General features: G+C 40.0%; 2 protein-coding genes across 5 annotated transcripts; one reads left to right on the plus strand and one right to left on the minus strand.

Annotated features, from left to right (window-relative positions):
* Nucleotides 1-340: 340 nt before the first annotated feature.
* On the minus strand, nt 341-7,914 carry LOC102721679. Its single transcript, XM_006662392.3, has 8 exons — nt 7,576-7,914; nt 6,663-7,079; nt 6,113-6,165; nt 5,554-5,961; nt 3,266-5,063; nt 2,834-2,931; nt 2,228-2,369; nt 341-1,236 (listed from the first exon to the last, which is right to left on the minus strand). The coding sequence occupies exons 1-8, from the start codon at nt 7,766-7,768 to the stop codon at nt 629-631; spliced, it is 3,717 nt and encodes a 1,238-aa protein (XP_006662455.3). The 5' UTR covers nt 7,769-7,914; the 3' UTR covers nt 341-628.
* Nucleotides 7,915-10,742: 2,828 nt separating this feature from the next.
* LOC102721961 (protein EXECUTER 1, chloroplastic) lies at nt 10,743-19,952 on the plus strand. Of its 4 annotated transcripts, none has more exons than XM_040528300.1 (12): nt 10,743-11,387; nt 12,426-12,542; nt 12,987-13,052; nt 13,865-13,971; nt 14,316-14,394; nt 15,277-15,990; nt 16,502-16,610; nt 16,955-17,121; nt 17,568-17,642; nt 17,720-17,812; nt 17,901-18,013; nt 19,569-19,952. In XM_040528300.1, the coding sequence occupies exons 1-11, from the start codon at nt 10,857-10,859 to the stop codon at nt 17,991-17,993; spliced, it is 2,151 nt and encodes a 716-aa protein (XP_040384234.1). In that variant the 5' UTR covers nt 10,743-10,856; the 3' UTR covers nt 17,994-18,013; nt 19,569-19,952. The 4 variants fall into 4 exon arrangements, with proteins under 4 accessions (XP_040384234.1, XP_015697032.2, XP_040384235.1 ...); XM_015841546.2 differs by having other exon boundaries at nt 19,572-19,952; XM_040528301.1 differs by having other exon boundaries at nt 19,633-19,952.
* Nucleotides 19,953-20,858: the final 906 nt, after the last annotated feature.

Here is a 20,858-nt window from a genome sequence, read left to right on the forward strand (position 1 = left end):
GGAGAGCAGCAACCAATGCGAGCGCCGGAACGGAGAAACCGGTGAGGCACGACACATGGGCCGTGGGCTGGCGTTGACACGTTTACATGGGCCGTTTCGTAGTGGGCTTTATTGGGCCTCAGCTCGTAACTGGGCTAGTCTTGCTCATGAGAATTTGCATATTAATTAACTGTCCATTACAAAAACATTTTTGTACAGCAGCAGTCTAAAAACAATTTTGTACAGTAACAGAGAAAAAACAGAGCAGGATGGATTCAGCAGAAGAAATAACTGTCCATTACAAAAACATTTTTGTACAGCAGCAGTCTAAAAACAATTTTGTACAGTAACAGAGAAAAAAAACAGAGCAGGCTGGATTCAGCAGAAGAAATACCAAAACTGTACATAGAGCTGTCTTTTCTAATCCACAAGAAAAAAGATAGTGCAGTTCAGTAGTAGAATCATCAAAACTGTAAATAATGATGTTTTTCTAATCCAGAAAAAAAAAGGTGAAGTACAATGTCACGTTGCAGTGTCAGCATGTACATATGCCTGGAAGACTTGCAACTTCTCCGGCAACTCTCCCGACAGGAAACAGAAGGGGATCCTCTAAAAACTACTCTCTACGAACAGAAGAATGATGCTCTAACTAATTATCAGGCCAGACCAAATGCTCGATAGGCTCTTCACTCACTTGCCAAGCTCCTTCAGATAGTTCATCAAACAGTTGGCTGTATCCCCAGCTCGAGAACCCAAGGAAGAACCACAGGTTCTCAGAAGATTGCTCACCTGATTTGATCTGTCTGGTGACCTGGGTTGTGGCGGCTACGTCTCCATAATACACACCCGGCATAACCTGCAAATACCCATCGAAGGCTACTCTGGACAGGCTCACGAGGTAGTAGCCCTGCACCACAACAGGTCCGCCGTAGAAAAGCGGGGCACGCTTGATTGGCTCCATGGAGCTGTCCAGGTTCTTGAAGGCATCCCAGCTTAACCGCTTGTTGATGATCAAGCCTTGGAAGCCCTCATGGGAGTCAGCGGATACGATGAGCACCTGGGAGTTGTCGAATGGAACGGCAGACCCGAGCTTCGCAGTGGCAGTCAGGACGGAACCTGCGAGGACACGCGCCTCGTGCCTCTCTAAATGACTTGGTGAATGGGAACCAACTTCGGTGCTGCTTTTGTCGCTGCTGTCAAACTGAATTGCCTGTGGCGCATCACGTTGCGCGACCATTTTCTTCTTCCACAGAAACCCTGTGCACCAAAAATAAAAGCACAGGCTTTAGAATATTTCTTTATCACAGTGACAGTGGATAGCAAAAAAATGTTATTAATCTTTCGTGCAATATTTGGGAATGCCCAGCTCAGCTATGAACAGTTGGTTTATAAATGAAAGGTAAACAATATAAAGGAATTGAGAAATAAAAGTAACAATGCCAGAAAATATCGATGCCCATGATGCCTCGATCAAGCAGGCCATTGCTCGTATACCATTCCCTGATGGATTTTCAGGATTTCTAACAAGGTAGTCTACCAACAAGCAGCTGACCAGACAAGATAATAATATACAGCTACATCGGATGTTAGCCAAAACCAACACTTAGACGAGAATTTTTGAGAGTGACAAGAACAGTGCATTTATAGTACTACCTCTGTCCCTAAATAATTGCATTTTCTAGTAGCCAAACTTTGTCCCACAATAAAGTACATTTATACTCCCTCCCATACCACAATTCATGTCATTTTAGACAAGGTTATGCTCAAATTTTTAAAACTTTGACTATTGATAACTTTTAAAATATTTAGTTTGAGGACACTAGGACAGCATATATAGATTAGTCTTATAAATAATTTAATAAAAGTAAATAATTATTTATTTATTGTTTATATTATAATAGAAAATTATAGTCAGAAATATATTTTGAAGATCGTTGTCAAAAACAACAGGAATTATCAACTTGGAGGGAGTAACTACTAGCTGTTTCATCAATCACCTCCAATTCAAAATTTCCTCCATCGTATTCCTCAACTCCTCTCACTCTAAATCCTTCTCATTTAATGAGGGGTATTTAAGGTATTTTTCTTCCTTACTAATTTATGCTTGCAATCCTAGAAATGCACTTATTATGGGATGGAGTTAGTAACAAACAGCCACACTACTATAGCAAGCCAACATATATTACCATGCTAGGATCATTTTGTTAAAAGTAGGAATTTATGGGCTATAAGATGTTTTTGTACTAACCTTTATATTCCAACAGGTGGGGTGAATTGCTTGTGTGAGACTCCAAAAATTCAAATAAATTGGCAACTGAAATTCCTCTTTCATATGATATTGCACTTTTGCTCTCAGCCGGAAAAAGCAACAACGTGGGATAATGCTCCTCCTGTGAACGCACGAAGGTTACATGAGTATTGTCACTATAAGCACTTCAGTTAAAAAAAATGGTAATGTCAGGCAAGGCCCTTCAGTACCAAAATAAAATAAAACATGTTAACAAGTATATTTAATTAGATAGGCCATCTCTATATTTTTAATTCAATCTTCACTGATGCTGTGCAGAACTGTGGTCAAGTGGTCATTATAACATTGTTAATGTTCTAAAGATGAAATCATTTTTAAGACTCTAATGATGAGACTTTACATAGTTATATCAGTCCGAATAAACCAAAACATACTTCTTGCATGACTGCTGCTGATAAAGTGATACCAGTGCATTTATTACGAATTATCAAAAGAGACCATTTCAGGGTAAACAACAGCAATAAGTGTGAAGAGCTCCTTCTGGTTTTCTTAATTATTTTGTCAGGGGATAGGGAATACTTCAATACATGGCAAATATTTGATTACCTTGCCTGCTAATTTTAGTAAATGGTGGCATTCATTTAATGTGCAGTCTATCAGATAAATAGCTGGAAAACCCTTCATGGTAGATTCTTCGTTTTTCTCTGCAACCAAAAGAATGATTATTAGTGGCACAAGTACTTCAAATTTGAAGTGCAGTGCCATAGAAAATGGTGAACTCCAGAGGAATAAGCTATAGTATAGGGTTATCTTACTATAGTGTGGAACATATATGATTATATATAGGAAAGGCACTACATAGTGTTGCATAAGTTTCCTAGCATATGTTGCATTACATTCTAATATGGTGAAATTTGATTAACAGGATGATCCTACAATTCCAACTAAGAGAAGCTAAATAGCAGGAAACTTGTACAGATTTCTTGAGACGAAGTTTAACAGAAGTTCTCAGCATGATATTGGTGAATAGGTTATTACCTTGCAAGTCTTGAGCCCGTAAAAATTGAGAATTTGAAGTCCCAAAATTCTTGAGTGATTGATACACCTCACAGACAACAAGCTCTGTTCGCTGACAAAATCCACACCAAGAGTTGCTGAAAAGCACCAATACATCCTTCTTCCAAGCAGATGCAATATTTTCAGTGTTTGAAAATGGCATTTCATTTTTTGAATCACAACCTTCAAATCCAAAGACCGACATACAAAAATTACTCGTTGTCAACTGAGGGATGGAATCTGCTTCGTGGAAATCACGGTTAATAAAAGGTGGTCTCAGAAGCTCCTTAGAACTTATGACAGATAAGGCTGAACGATAATATGGAGATAGACTTTGATTCATATAACAGTCGAAAAAACTTGCTAAAGAAGGGTAGCTAAATTCAATCTCATCAGGAAAGACATAATGCTTTTGTTGAATTGGGTCAATTATTACAAGGGATGGAATTCTTGATCCACCAGTTAAAGTTCGCAGAAGCCTATAACCGCCATCAGAGAAGAAGAATGAACCAGCAAAATGTTCGTCAGGTATACTTGGAGTTACCTGCTCTGTATATTCTGTGTTATCGCCAACAAGGCTACTGGAAGAGCTTAATGCTGTGTGCACAGGGTATTTGCTATCACTTTCTTCTGATCCTTCATCTAGAATAAATAGGTTATCCTCATAAATGACATCCTCAATTCTTCGAAATTCTTGACCCAGGACTGGAAACACATCATCTTGCTGTTTTGCTGATCCTAACTTCTCTTGGTTAAAATTCACATTTGCCCCATCATGTTCCAATATGGCTACAGCTTCTCTAACTGTTCCCTCATCTTTGTGTTTGTGTAATATATCACCAACTTGATTGCTGGAATGCACATCAGTGGAGACCTCTTCCTGAAGATCAGAGCTTATAACTGAAGCCTCAGTTTTATGTTCTTGTTTCTCCATTTTTGCATCACTACATTCAAGATCATCTTTACTGATATTACAGAAATTTTCAGGAGCATTGCTGTCGTGCACATCAATGGAGATCTCTTCCTGCAGATCAAGGCTTACATCTGAATCTTTTGTTTTGTGTTGTTCCTCCGCTTCTGTATCACTGGATTCAAGAAGTTTTTCGTTGGTATGATAGTAATTTGCAGTACCTTTCTCAGGTTTAATGGGTTTTTGTCCATCATCAATATATTCAGCTTCTGTTGCCCTGTTTTCATCATTACGACTGTCTGAACTGGCAAATGACACATCATTTCTTTCAGGTTGACTCTCTCGAATTGACAGAGATTCCACCACTTGGACTTCAGAATCATCAGACGGCTGCTTTATGCCAACATCTTTTGTAACAAAACTTATCCTTGTTTTCTTTGACCTATGTGCTGGTCTTGTTTTCTGTAGCAGCTTTGTTAGAATATCATATAACGGATTATCGGTACTACCTTGGCTAGCACTTCTGTACGAAATACTTTCTCCATCATTGACCACCATTACTGACATTTTATCCCCAAATTCCATTAATTTGGAGGCCCAAGCACTCAGCCTAGTTTGTTCAGTATGGGCAGATCTACTTGTGCTCATTAGGGAAGGAACAGCTCTAGAGCTCATTCTGGATTTACCATTACTTAGACCACCAGTACTGAAATGAGATGGATATTTTTTCTGCACATATTCCCTTAGTAGTTTGAGGTGTAGTTTGCTTTCATCTCTGACTTTTGAAGAATCTGACAATCTATCAATGAATAGAATAGCCGATGGCCTACTTGCGGGAAAGGTAGCGACACCACTTGCATCAACATCCATCTACACATATAGCATGCAACTCCAAAGTCATTTGATCATTACAGAAAGAAAGAAGAAAACCAATATCATCCACCAAGGAAATGATCTTTTTTTTCTAAATAACAAGAGATATGCCATCAAGATAGTTACATACTTCTAATATAAGAACAGAAGAGTTGTATTCATGTACAGCTTATGATCATTTTTCAAGAAGAGAAACACATTTGCAAAGAGAGCAACATGGTTCAATGGATTTGAATTAGTAAACTTGGAATATCTAGAATCTAAATGCAAGCAGCTATTAGCTATCTTCCTAGTCAATGCTCTATCGATATAGAACAGAGTTGTAAGAGAAGTAAGAACGAAGCAATAGGCACATCATTATATTTGTGTGACTCAATTACATAACAGTTGTCCGCCGACAACTCTTTATGGAAAGAAGTGTTATCTTCACCTTGTTAACACATACAAGATTATGTTTGTAAAGTTCATGAAATTGTTTATCGCCTACCTCGTTAATGTCAAGATTATGATAAGATTGCAATAGACTTCTTAGGTCATCCCCTTCTTTTGCAACAATTGAACAATTGGTGCACCCCAGATAATGAACACTGAGGAACCATGTCTCCAAATTGCCTTCGTTGATAAACTCCAATGAAGGTAATGATGATCTTTCAGTTATAAGGCCAAATCTAACTTTCTCTGGAGGAAGAAAATAATCTCTTGACAGAGCAATAAGCTTTGCATAGAAGCTTTCAAACTGGTGGAGCTTTTCAGCTGTACACAGCGTTCTATTTACATCAGTTGTAATTCTAATTTGATCTGACACACTTCCATTTGCTAAGGTAAATCCACCTTTCCAAGGAGAGCCAGTAAGCTGAACCCCACCTCCAAAATTCAGTTCTTCATCCTCTATAACCTGTTTTCATCTCAAAGAAGCATATTTTAAGGGATGTTTCTCCTGGTATTTGCTGAATCTTCGTAGTCAGATAGATATTTCATATTTCTTCTCAAAGAAATTAGCAGGGTAATTAATCAGAGATAAATGTGATCTTCTTTGCTACACTTACAAGCTCTAGGGGCCCATCTGATTCTCTTGTTAGTGTCTTCCCAGGAATGTCAACTGTACAATGAGTGATATCAATGAGCATAACATGCATATGCTAGAATGGAGAGGAAACATTACCATCCAATCAAAAGTTATATGACAAACATCATGGAGCAAGTCATGCTTGAAATGGATTAAGAGTTCAAGATTATAGTAGATAGTTTTGAATCCATAAAAGGAGAAAACCGACCAATGACTCCTGGAGCCCCATGGAATACTTTTACCATCTTAAATCATATTTGCACCCCTGACCCCCATCTTTGGTACATGTGCATTTGGACATTAAATCATTTAGTAATAATTAACTTTAAGTCAGGATAGAATTCCTAAAATAGGCCATTTATTTCTTTAAAAAGGGAAAGGGATTGTGCCTACTCATGTTCAGTGAAAGAACTACTTGCACCACGGTGGCTATCAATCTCAATTCTAACAAAGCCCCTCACAAAAATATGGCAGTAATAGAATAGATAATAGTTAAATGGACTGTAAAGAGCGGATTAGAGTTGACGAACCATTTTCTGTGTGATTGTTAGATGAAGTGCCCTCGGTTCTGTTGCTCCCACCATGAGCCAATTTGGAAAACCACCCACAGAATTCAGATAGAATTACAGCTTTATCAGTTGATTCAACAAAAGCCTCCACATCTTCCTTCGTATGCAAAACCACAAATGGGGTCTCTGCATGCTTGAGTGACATAATATAATGGACTGAAGACAGTATCTCACGTGTGCGAAGCTTCCCTTGGTACTTGAATGGCAATGAGTGTTGGTAGTATATGAATTTTATTCCTTCTGTGGCATCGAGTACATCTGTCAGCAACTTCTCAGAATTTCTGTGGACAACCATCAACTTTAGACGACCAAGCTCCTGCTCATCGGCAGCAACCAAACGTTGTATCTCGGCCATCAGTGATCTTGACTCGCCATACCCTATAGATTATCATGAATAAAACAGTGAAAATAAGGTTTTTGCCCACAAAAAATACCATACACGTCTTTTCATTTGCTGAATGCAATACAAACATTCGGCCAGGTTTCCAGGGTAAAATGTTGCATTTTCATAAAATTAAACTTCGCAATTTTAAGAACATTTAACTTAGTTTAAACTAAGCAGTGCTGACTCAAAAGGTAATGAAGACCTGCATTAAAACAAAGGCAAGATCTTACAATACAGCAGTTGAGCGTTTCAGAATTCAGACTACAAAATTGCCACAGTTTAACTCGACAATCAATTACTTCGACAGAACAAAATGTGTTCCTAGTGCCGTATCGCTTATAACCTTAAATACTTCGTCACTCCGAAATTCACAGCTCAATCGAGAAAGAAAGTTCAGTTTGTCCAAATTAACCGCATAGAGCGACCACGCACACGCAGCTGGCCGGAAACCATGGGCTCTCGACTAGGTCTATGGACAGGGGAGCTCACATGGCATGGTGACGATGAGCAGGACGTGGGGGTGGAGCCGGATCTGGGAGGAGAAGTTGGCCCTGGTCAGGACCTGCCATTCCGCTCGCCCGGAGGTCGCACCGGAGCTCGCCGCCGCCGCGGACGCAGGCAACCGTGACGCCGCGAGGAGGGAGAGGAGGAGTGGCCATGCCGCGGCGAGGGGGAGGCGCATGGCGGCGGGGGAGAGGCCTGGTACTAGTAGTGTGTGTACTGGTAGAGCAAGACGACCTGGGCTCGGCCGCTCGAGCTCGCGGCCCGATGCTCCGCCGGTCGTCGCCGTGGATTTCTTGGTTCGTGATGAATCCGGGAGAGAAATTTGTGTTATTACTGTACTAGTGCAAAAACTTGCTTCTCCGTACTGTACAGAAACATAACTCGAAAAATTTGTTACCTCGATTCTAAAACATAAACAGTTTTACGTGTTTATTGAAATGAATCAGAAATACGATAGAAATATTTTTTTTCTTTCCTTAAATATAAGAGATTGTGGTAATAAATTAAAATCCCATACATTTTCGGATCGAGGCAGCAGTGATTAAAATGATATAGGTTAAATTAAAAAAGCTGTCACGTAAGATAGAAAATGATGTGACAATTAGATAATAAGAAAATATAAGGAAATCAGTCTTGCGCGAAATATGTTGATAAACTACTTCTAAGATTTAATATGAGGCGAAGATATAAAAATCAATGCTAGTGTTTCATATAAAATGTCCTTAGATTTTCGGATAAAAAATATCTTTTTTTTATGTTGGGGAAATTTATGGTTTTGATAAATTCATTCGGCGTTGGTGTAGGTGTAGTTTCGTGAGATGCCTATAAAAATTTGATTACTTTGATAGATAATTGTAATTTCGTAAAATTTTTTGTTCAAACGAATCAGAATAATACATGATGTTTGTCTTATCTATATATATAATTTATGCCAACTAACAATTGAGTACTCATAAATCTTAACATGCAAATATGCTATATCCTCACTCACTGGCCAGTAGTAAATAATAAGCACATGCAAATTATGTCACATCATTTATATTTCAGTATATTACATAAAGCTCAACATGTGTGCAATCATGTTAAATATTCATCAAATATTATCTCCGCCATATTTCAATGTATATTTGTATTTCTATGATATTTAATAGATATTCATACATATATCCCACAGCGATGTGTTTGGCATCACATAGTAATTCTTCTATTTTTCTTCGGGTGCCAATCTAACACACGGTATCGTGGGCTTAGTTCATACTTTAAATATGCCAATGATCTTAACATTAATATTTTGAGCTAGAATAGGGAGAGTTGTGTAACTATAATTCTATTGTCATAATCATATCAACTTTTACCTCGCCCTATTTCAACGACGGTGTTATAGATATCACGTGACGGAGGTAGTATGTCTCGTGTGTAAAGAAGTTGTTTGTTTTAGCATTGTGACTCTTAGTTTTCCAAAATATAAAGCCAGGGGCTTAGTTTGGTTTGGAGAAAATAAAGCATTTGGGTTTCTAAGGATTAGTTTTTACGAGTGCCATTTGGTTATATAAATAAAATATAGGAAAAGCTTATTTTCTAGAGAAAACAAAGGAAATTTCACTTCCACTCAAATCTACGGGAGAAAATCACATGTATTTTTGATGTCTTTCTATTGTCTTCGTGCATTCATAGTCCTTCATTTTCCTATTCTTATCGGTTTGAAATTTCTCGAAAACCAACTAACCAAGCAAGGTGATATTGCCTCTTAAAAGTGGTCACATGAGTAAAGTCAATGTAATACTGCCTCTTAAAACATGTATAATAATAAATACAATAATCTAAACATATACACTTTCAACTCTTCATGTTTTTGCACAAGCATAAGTGTTTCATATAATTATTAATCAATATCATTGTCATTTAATACTGATTCCGTTTCATATTAGAAGTCACTGTGTGTTTGTCCCAAGTCAAACATCTGTACCAATACAAAATCAGTTATATTAAATTCATCGGATATAGTTTTTATCGTAACAGACCACTTTTGATAATAAGCTATAAACGAAATTAGTATGAACAAAACATGCTCTCTATGTTATGTGTTTGATTGTTCAGTTTATTGCTTGATGTGATGTTGTGAGGGATTTTTGATTTCTTTTATCGTCGTATGCATTAAAAGTCGTTGGTTACAACTTTACAATTAACAAAGACCAGAGAGTAAAAATTTCGTTTGAACTACGTCGGGCTACCACCAGTCTCGACCTTGATCTGCCCTCCTGAATAATACCTTCCTGCAAAAACCCATGATTTTAGCATCAAACTAGCACCATCTATCTGATTCACAATTAAAAGAGCAAAAAAAAAAAAAAAAAACATCCCTCTCCCGGCCTAGAACATCCGGCCCTGTTTAGTTGCTAATTTTTTTTAAAAAAAACATCACATCGAATTTTTGTATAACTAAAAAGAGCATTACACATAAATGAAATTTTTTGTACAATTAAATTTTTGAAATGAAAAACTAATTACATAATTATGTGAGAAATCACGAGACAAATCCTTTAAGCATAATTAGTCCATAACTAGCCATAAGTGCTACAGTAACCTCACATGCGCTAATGATGGATTAATTATGCTCAAAAGATTCGTCCCGCGGTTTTTAGACAAGCCGTGTGAAATTCGTTTTTTTATTATATCTAAAATACCCTTTCAACGTCCGGTCAAACGTGTGACCTGACACCAAAGAATTTTTATTTCCCTAACTAAACACCCCTATCACACATCACTCTCCACTCTCCCCAATGAAAATGCATAGTGAGAGAGGTCCCACTTGTCATCCTCCTCCAGTGGTCCGGTGCCTCTTACATGTGGGTCCTACCTGCACACTACCGCTACCCGCAGACAGTCGCACACCACAAGCCATCGTCCGGCGTGCTGTACCCACGCCGTCGCCGCCAAACCTTTTCTCGTGGCCCCCGCGTTTCCGACGACCCAAGCAAGGCACCCAAAAAATACAAAAAAGGAGAGAAAGAAAAAAAAAAAACAAAAACCGCACGCCGCAGAAACTCGCACAGGTGTCCGTCGGAGGGGCCCACCTGTCATCATCCCCTCCCCGCCAGGCCGCGAGTCTTATCATCTCGTTCCAATCCACACGAGGAAGAGGGGGGCGAGCCCGAAGCAGAGGAGGAGACCACGCGAGTCCAGAAGCGAAACCAAAAGGGTCGCGAGGCGGCGACGCGAGCGCTCCCCCCGCCGAGCAGCGCGTCGCCCTCTGCCTCTGCCTCTCCATGGCGGCGGCGTCCGTCTCCACGGCGCCGCGCGCGCCGCTCCCGGGCGCCGTGTCGTCCTGCTCCGCCTCGTCTTCGTCGTCGTCGTTGGTGTCGCGCCGCCAGTGGGATCCGAGCCCTAGCGGGTTCCTCGCGGCGCGGCGGGGGCACCGCGTGCGGCGGCTCGCCGGCGCAGCCCCCGCGCCGCGGGACCGCCGGGCGTCCTCCGTGGTCAGGTGCGGCGGCGCGCGGAGCCCCGACGCGGACGGAGGCGGCGAGCGGCGGCGGGGGTGGGACGCGCTGTTCCACGACGCGTTGCAGGGGGCCGTGCGGCGGTGGAGCGAGTACGTCGGCAGCTACTGGCCCTTGACGCCCCCTGGGAAGGGTGCTGGGCTCGGGAAGAGGGTTGAGAAATTTTGCGAAGGGCAGGTTAGAGGGGAGGAGGAAGAAGAGCGGGAGGTGGAGGGTGAAGAGGGGAAATGGAGCTGGGAGAGATGGAAGCAGCACTTTGCTCTAATCGAGGAGAGCGAGCGCCTCGTTGATGAGCTGCAGGTATATCTTTCGCACGAAAACTAATCCAGCTAATTCGTGCCATTTCCAATAACGCACTCTTAACTTTAAGTTCGATGTATTGCTGAATTCAGTAGAAACTTTTAAGTGACATAGAACTCCACACGTTCACTTTGTCGAACTGCTTCTGTTTACTTACTGATTTTTTTCGTGTTAAATAGCAACACTAGTTAGTTCTGTGTACTTCCTGGACCAACTGTATGTGTATAGGCTGATGGTGATTTTTGTTCATCCGGAAATTATACCTAGTTATAGGAGGGTATGCTGGACTTCATGGTGGCATCGGTATTTCCACTCATTGTCCATGTTATCTACGAGTAACTTCTGAACCTTTACCGTAGTGTAAACAATGCCTTTATAAGGACCCATGGTTTACTATGCTCCGAAAATGTGCTTTGTACTGTGAGTTAAACTTTGCATTTAGATAAGTTCCCATTCTCCTGATGCTGACCAGGAGCTACATGCTACAGCAGTTAGTGCGTAATCTATGATCACATAACCTTGCAATTCTCCCATTTTTTTTTGATCAAAAGACAATGAGGGAAGCCCCCACGGTTAGATTTTATATAAATGGTAACAGGTTACAAAACGGCCTGAAAGCCTCTACTCTATAATTCTCCCAATTTTCTTCAGATACTATCAAGAAACCGCACAATTCAACATCGACCATTGTTGAAACTTGAAAATGTCCTTAATAAATACCATTATAAGGAAGAGTCAGCCAGTTACAAACTTATCTACCCATTTAAATGGTGCTTATACTTTCTAAATGTCTCATCAATTAGTTTTAAATTGTCAAACATGCCAATTCTTTGACATCAGGAATTGTTTGAAATCTAGTATGCCAGATGCATAATATGTGGATATACCCTTTTCAAAGATACCAGATGGAACTTAGTGTTTGGTTGAGGAAGATTCACCATGTCTATCCTGTGCTTTTGTCTAGACATAATTTTTCTCCTCAACCTCTGTGTTATACCATCATTACATATTTCCTGATAGCTGTATTTTGCATTTCAGCTACAACTACAGACTGCTGTTTATAGAGAGGACTTCAGGAGCGCTCACAAACTGAAGTTGGCTATTGCTGCTACATCAAAAAATGATACGGTGGGCAGAGCAATTTCTGACTTAAATGTAAGGAGTATCTCTCTTTAAATGTTGTAAGTGGCAAGGGGCACTTTGCATCTTTGTTATTTTGCTCTCAATATTGAATTGGCTCCTCTATACTAAAATACCTATACTGTACAAGCCTATAGGAGGATGAATATCTAGCATTGTTGCTGATTTGATGGAGAATAACAAATAATAATTAACAAGTTTGCTACTTACTGAAATAACCCAATTTATGGGGGTCAACAAGGTAGCCTTGTGCCAAAAATTTCCATAAACTATTGTATTGCACACGATGTCTTAACCAGCAACATTAAACAATGTCATATGCCTAACTTCTACTGATGACAGAAGGATGTAAATAAACTGCTTTTGTAGATAGAGGAATTGTTCCAAATTAATATTTTCCATTGTCAAAATAGTAAGACAAATTTGCTAACTCTTTTTATAATCCTTTTGGGCATTCAGAGTGCAATACAAGAGGAGCGCTACATGGATGCAGCTTATATTAGAGATCATGCTGGTGCAGGACTGGTTAGTATTGGAAAGTTTCTACATAACTGCTTTCGTATTGCTATAATATATGCTTGCAATTATGAAATACCTATTGTTACATGTTGCCATTCACATTAATAAATATGGACCAAGCCAATTATTGAAGGGGGAAAAACCAGAAAAGGAGTGGTGGATTAAAGTTAATTTACCTTAAATATTAGTACTAGCCTAAAGATTTCCCCGTTCATTTTGAAATGGAATGTGTAACTACTTCTGTATGTTTCTAGCGATGATTTGCTGAATGTATACTAAAATTTTGCTTCCTACTTATTACAGCAAGAACAACAATTCAGTTGCTCTTGGGGGATTAAACAAGCAAGCATGATAACAAATTTATATCTCAAGCAGAAATTTTAACTATTTTAGTTACATATCTGTCACACTATGGATATCTGTCTAGAAGTTGTGTGCAATACACATAGTAGTGTTTGTGTGGCCTATGTGCTTTCTGGTGAATGCCAGAGCTAGAAATTGTTTGAGACTGACTATGACACCTATGTTCTAAAGTCATGAGAATCAGGAAACTAAGGTAATTTGACTAACCACAAACTCCTCCAGGCCTGAACTACCTGTTTTTGGAATGCATAATGTGATGAGAAATAACAATAAACAGAAAATATAGGTGTTCTGTTATAAAGATTCAGTTCTATGTAAGTAGTATTTTCTATTTTCTTTCACTGTTATGTTCTGTAGTGCATGATTGTGCATGATTATCCATTTCTTTTTTTTATTTCGCTTCTTTCCATCTGTGCAAAAGAATGGTATCACCTGATTCTTTAGAGCACATGCAGTTGGGATGGTGGTCTGGGATTTCCGGAAATTTGTCTGATCCATATGGTCTTATAATCCATATAAGCGCTGAACATGGTCGATATGTGGCGAAAAGTTATGATACCAGGTAATATTTTTCATCTATTTATTATTTACATAGGGAATTACATGTCTGATATGTGGATAACTACTTCATGGACAATTTAATTTTTTTACTTATTATATCCCAGAGACTTTTTTTAGTCAATAATTGTGCACCTTGCTGTTTGCATTGTGTTCATGAAATACTTGGGATTCTTGTTAATTCCATCATCATCATTATTCCATTGTAGACAGGAAGAAATACCGTAGGTTAGCTACTGCCAAATGCTTTCATTGATGGATCTGATGCCCTCATGGAAATGATTGCATATTTGTACTGATAGTATTTGCTCTTTTTTCTAATTGAGCCTTTAATTTTCTCTTGTTCAGGCAGCTGAATTCAGATGGCCCTGGTTTCCCCATATTTGAAATTTACTTTGCAGAAGAAAATGGGGGATACCACCTACAGGTGCACTAAATTATATTCCAATGAAAAGAATATGCCTGGAAATTGTAGGAATAATTCCATTTGTTACCAATTGCACAAGTAGAACACACATTTATTGATTTCTCACGTAGTTCTGTAAACTCACAATAATATCTTTTATTTCTTTTAGTGTGACAATAACATTATATATGGTAATGGCAGATGGAAGTGTCATATTGATTGGCACTGCAATTTTATACATTTTGAACAAGGATTTACTCACCTTTAGGACATATAGTTCTAGATGAAGGCATGCTGTCAGTCAAAAAGAAACAATTGCAGGTCCATCTAGGTGCATGTTTCCTCAGATTTGTTTCTCTTAGGAAACATCGGGGCGACCCCTTGTTCCATTTTGTATTACAACGAAACAACGAGATTTATATATTTCACATGGAAACTTATGATTTCCTTTTGCAATTACTACCATTGTGGATGCAGCTTGCAACTCGTATAGTTTTTCTCTTGAAGTACCAAAACAAAGTTCTGTTGAATGTCATTGGAAATTTGCAACCGTGCCATTATAATTTTGTAAAGTTAGAGATATGCCATTGGTATCTCAATGACATGTGGATCCCACATGAGTCAATGACACGTGGGCCAGGATGACATATCTCTAAATTTATAAAATTATAATGGCAGCCTTCAATTTTCCCTTAATATAATAATTATAACTGAGAAACACGTTTGACATGCATGGTGATCTGACATGTGACTTTCTATCCCTATTTGGTCCAACTTTGATAGCGATAGATGACATATATATTATTTAATCTAAGAACTTGTGTGAAGTTTGGAGTTGGTACGCAAACAGCTTGCATGTTTTTTGTTCTGCCCATTCTTGACAAATGGCAGTCTTGTTTACAGGCAGTGCATCTGAAACCAGAAGACAGTGATTCTCAGCAGTTGCCAAATATGTTGAGAGAGAAACTAGACATGGACAGTATTAACATATCTAGCACTTCATTTGGGGCTAAACATGAGGATCACAATGAAGGGATAAACATGGATGATCAAAATAATGATGATAGTGATGTTTCTGCTGGGCCAGCTGGTTTCAAAAACTTGCCAAGTGATTCAACTCCAGTTCCCAGGGTTAAAATACTGAAAGTGGTACCCATGGAAAATGTTAACCAGGACTATATAATCAAAATTTTTGATCAGATGTCTGATGAAGATGATGACAATGATAATCCTGAGGTTGAAAATGATTCCTCAGAAGATATTGGTGATGGAGATAACATTGAAGTAGCAGAAGCAGCTTCTGGAGAAGATGATGTTGATGAAACTGGTGATGAAAGTGATATTGAAGCCTTAATTTCAATTGATTTTATCACTGAGGATGACAAGGATTTTACTTCTTCATCATCAACAGAATCCTTTGAGAGAATGCCAGCTAGATTAGAAAGAAGAGACCGCTTTGCTTTTTCGTTCTATACTGACCAATATAGTAAAAAGCAAGACGTGGAAAAGGTTCAACAGACTTCTAAAGAAAGAGTTGGACCCCGTACCACTCAGCAGGATGATGATTATCTTCAATTTGATCGTGTAAAGTTGGTAGGCAGCAACAGAAAGTTATCGGTGAGTAGTGTTTTATGTTTGCTTTTGATATCTTGCATTTGTTAGTTTGAATAAAATTTGTTTGATTGATTTCTGGTCTAAGAACTCTCTGGTTTTTATTCCTGAATTGGCAGTGTTTTTCTTTTTTTTTTCCCCGTGAATTACTGTTTGTTAAAGCCACATAGCGTTTTTGTCTCCTTGCTAGAGAATGGACCTGCCAATTATTCTTCTGCAGGGTATTTATAGCATCTTGTTTTGAATTGATTGTTAATTGTAAATTATTAAATCTGTATCAAACACCTTAGTGTATATCCATTCCCCTTCATATATGTTTTCTGTCTTTACTTGCTTTATCAACACAACCATATCTGCTATGCAGCAAGATTTGAATAAGTTCTGTAAACTAAGGAAAGCTATATTAATTCAGCCAGATGTGAATAAATTTGGTAAAGTAAGGGAGGGCATGAATATTTCAAACCAATTGCAAAGTTTTAGACTTGTTCACGATATCATTTAAATTTCTCTTATGCAGGTACTACAACTTGGCATCAAGCAACACAATAACAAGGTTCAGCAAAATTTGTATGGAGTTACTCACTTCAGCCGTATTCAGATGCCTATCTCTTTAGATCCTCTTACTGGTATGTTCCAAATGATACTTTCCACTTAAGATTTGCATGGAAGTGTTCTAAAAGTCAGCACTAGGCACCAGTTAGCCACCATGATTAGGCATTAGATGGTGGATTAGACGGCCAAACTGTCTTTTGTATTTTTTTTTGCTATTTTAGTGTTATATAGTATAATTTTGTGACTAGTTGGTCCAACCTAGGCGTCTGCTAGGCGCCACCCAGCTGCCCGGCTAGCGCCTAGTGCCTTCTTGAACCATGTTTCGTGGTATAATTGTCCTCATCTAGGCACGAATTCCTTCTTGCTAAATGCTAATACTTCTTGCTAGTATTAGCTGACTAGGAATCTTCCTTCGCAGGCTTATACATGACTGCATCAGGATTTGACTCAGAAATTCTTAGCTTACAACGAAAATTTGGTCAATGGCGAGAGGATGATTCATCTGATGAACACAGGGACCTACAGTTTTATGAGTATGTTGAGGCTGTAAAGTTGACTGGGGACAACCTTGTGCCAGCGGGTCAGGTATTATGGCTCTTCCCCAGCTTTTGCCATACAAAACTATCGAGTACTGTGGGAAATGTATTCCCTGGTTTATGTCCTTTCCATTTGGAAGAAAGTACATATTGACTTTTCACTAAATTGTTTTCTGCTAAGAAGTGCAATCATCATACCATTCTCAGTCTTTGAAAATGTTTGAATTCCCTTGGATGTATATAGCAGTATTCACTCCCACACTTGCACATATCCTAAAGCATCAGCCAAGGGGCAATTAGGTCCAATCCACCCTTGTTTGGTGCTTCAGTAGTTGTGCATCTTGCTATGTGCAGAAGAATATCTTCTTTTGAGTTTCTTGTGTCTTGAGTTTGTTATAATAAGCTTACAAGTTGTGACTAGTCGATGCTGCCTAAATATTGATATTCTGTTTTGCTGGTATACATTGAGTTTATCTGATACGTTCTCCATGGCAGGTTGTCTTCCGTGCAAAGGTTGGGAACCATTATCAGCTCCCGCATAAGGGAATCATCCCTAGAGAGCTTGGAGTGGTACCTTTTCTCCCATAGTATTAGTTTATTTCTTTTTCAACAGTAAACTTCATATCTTAGATTACAATATTATATAGGTTGCTAGGTACAAGGGGGAAAGGAGAATCGCAGATCCTGGTTTCCAAAACCCTCGATGGGTTGATGGCGAGCTTTTGGTACTAGATGGAAAGGTTAAAAATATTTTATAATGCACCTTCTTTTTTAATTTGTATATTTAGTAGATATCTTTGTAACAGGCTTTCAGTGTGAAATTTGCAGTTCATCAGAGATGGTCCTGTTATAGCTTTCTTTTACTGGACATCAAACTTTCATCTTTTTGAATTCTTTAGGCGGCTGAAGCTTCCTGATTAGTTTCAGAGAATCAGTTAAAGGTAAATGCATTTTGTCTTTTTGTGGTTAACTATTCAGCTGTTATTTTTCTAAAATAATCTTCGTGTGTTCTATTCTCGCACCATGTTGCACTTGCCATATTAATGCATGCAGAATTGGTGCCAAAGCTAGTTACAAATAGTATAACACTAGCAATGAATAGAATAACACTTTGGGATGCTATTGGCGCTTTTTACTTTTGATGTGGCCACCATGATTCTGTTATGATCTGTGTACTTCACATCAAGGTTGTTTTTTTATTTTGTTAGCCTACATATGGTGAGACCAAAGTGTGTAAGGGCTAGTTTCTGCCGACCATCGGTAGACTGATATAGAACCTTCAGTTGGGTGCATTCCTGTCCGGTATTTATCGACATCTTTCCTGACTTGAAACTAACCAGTTACCTGGGAATCTGATTACGTTGGATCTTCTGGGTTTAAATTCTAATAAAATGTAGAACTTCAAATAGATTGAAACACACTGGATTTTGATATACCAAAGAATATTGGGGATTAAGCATTTAGTATGGTGGGTGGCATGTCGGCAGAGGGTCCAGCAGGTGTGTGTTAGTTGGATTGTTTGAACCACACCTTGTTATCCCATTTTACCTGCAGTTACCTGTACTCCCTCTGTTCCAAAAACGAATTTCTGGATTTGAATTTGGACATACACTATTTAAACCCAGAAGTTGTTTTTTTCTAGACGGAGGGAGTATGCTCGAGAAATTTAACTATAGGCCACTCTATTCAGTTGGCTTTAACAAAATGTCACCCTCTAGCATGGTCCTATAAAAATATCACTCATCTAACTTTCTTAACAAAATGCCACTCTGCTGTATTTGCCGTATTCTCTTTTTTCATTCAAAAACACGTGAAGTGTCAAAAATGCCCTCTCTCCAAAGGCACTAATTGCTGCTGCATGATGGCCGGGTACTGCCGCTGCCAGGGGAGGAGAGCTGGCGGCGCTGCCTTGAGGCGGCGAGCTAGCTGCCGTAGCCAGGGAAGGCCGCGGACACCGGGGTAGGGCGGGGGACAGCCGGGGAAGATGAGCTGACGCCGGGCCTGAGGAGGCGACCTGCCCGCGGCTGCAGGGGGCAGCACCCGGGGGTGGGGTGGGGGGGGGGGGGGTGGGCGGTCGGGAGGCCGGGGGTGGCATTACCCGGCAGCTCTCCTCTGGCGTCAACGCGGCGCCGCTAGCTCTCCTCCCCCGGCAGCGGCAGTACCCGACCGTTGTGCAGCAGCAATTAGTGCCTTTGGAGAGAGGCATTTTTGACATTTCGCGTATTTTTTGATGCAAAAAAGAAAAAGGGAATACAACTTCAAATACAGCAGAGTGACATTTTGTTAAGAAAGTCAGATGATGGGTGATATTTTTATAAGACCATGTTAGAGGGTGGTATTTTGTTAAAGACAACTGAGTGGAGTGGCCGGTAGTTAATTTCTCAGTACGCCCTTACAAGCATTGGAAGCCTTTTTCTCTTTTATTTGAAATTGCATCGAGCCTACATCTTACAAGGGAAGTGACTGAAAGGTGGACCTGATGCCTCTTTTTTATAGCAGGCCATTTCACTATCTTACATCTTGTACAGACCAGAATGTACATAATCATTTCCATATACAGTTGAGAAGACTTGCGCAGCATCACATTCCCTAATACGGGGTTTTCTAGGGAGAGAATCCTGTCGAATGAGTTTGAGCGGCATCTCCAGTCTCAGTGGAAGTTGCCACATTGAAGGGCGGAGAAAGAACTCACACAAAGGAAGACCGGCTGATATGAAGGGTGGGCTCCTCGTTCCATTTCCGCTCAGCTCACCGACCCAGTTTAGAGTCGAGGCCCAGTGTGATAGTTACTGAAAAGAACAAAAATCGATCGAAGCACTAAAACGTAAGGCCAGAATTATTTCAGAGTGTAAAGTGTTCTGTTTGGTCTGGGCCATCACACAGGAATTACTGTATGTGAAATATATAAGTAGGAACAGTTTTAACCAGTGTGATCAGATAATTCAGTCGGTGAGCAATAACGGACACCTTGTTTTATAAGTTCGGCGACAAATTGGTGTATATAAATATAGTTTGTTATACATTTCAGCATCAATTTGTATTGAACGTTGTTTACCAATTCCCTTTCCTTAAGCAAGGATTTTCATTCTTCCTCCCTGCAACAAAGTTCATTGTCGCCGACTCAGCCACCAGGGGCGCCATTGGAGATAGAGTTACTGGTAACCTGGATTACGGTTTGGCTGAGAATTTAGAGAATTTACAAGAAACACGAATTTAATGGTAAATTCTCTAAATTCTCTGTTTGGCTACGGTAACAACAAGGACTCGATAACACCACCTATTTTAAAAGAAATTCAAACAAAATTTAGTTCTATTCTTATAAAACTTTATTCAGTTTTTTCACTGTTCGCTGCGCGGTCATCGGGTTTATTTCTGTAAGCAGATCGTAGAGGTCGAGTTAATTTGATCACGACTACAAAAAAACAGAAAGAAAAAGCCGACCGAGCCGGCAGAATCGCCGTACATATCCCCATCGCGTACGTCGTCCTCCGTCAGCCGCGCCCACGTACGACGGCGCCGCTCGCACAGAGCGCGGCGGCGGCGGCCGGCCCGGCTGCTAAATCCGCCGCGAGAGGATGCCACATGGTCAAGATCGATGGCTACTCCGGCACCCTGAACGTCCAGGCGAGCCAGCCCTGCCCATCTCCTCCCAGCCGTTCCGCGTCGGCGCCCGCACCTGGGCGCGTACGCCCTGAGAGGCCGGTCTCCCAGCAACACCGACTTCCACCTCTCTCTCTCTCTCGACGACGAATCCGCCGCCGAGCCCGTGGTGCCGCGGGCCACCTT

The sequence above is a fragment of the Oryza brachyantha genome, chromosome 10, assembly GCF_000231095.2.
Source record: "Oryza brachyantha chromosome 10, ObraRS2, whole genome shotgun sequence".
NCBI lineage: Eukaryota > Viridiplantae > Streptophyta > Magnoliopsida > Poales > Poaceae > Oryza > Oryza brachyantha.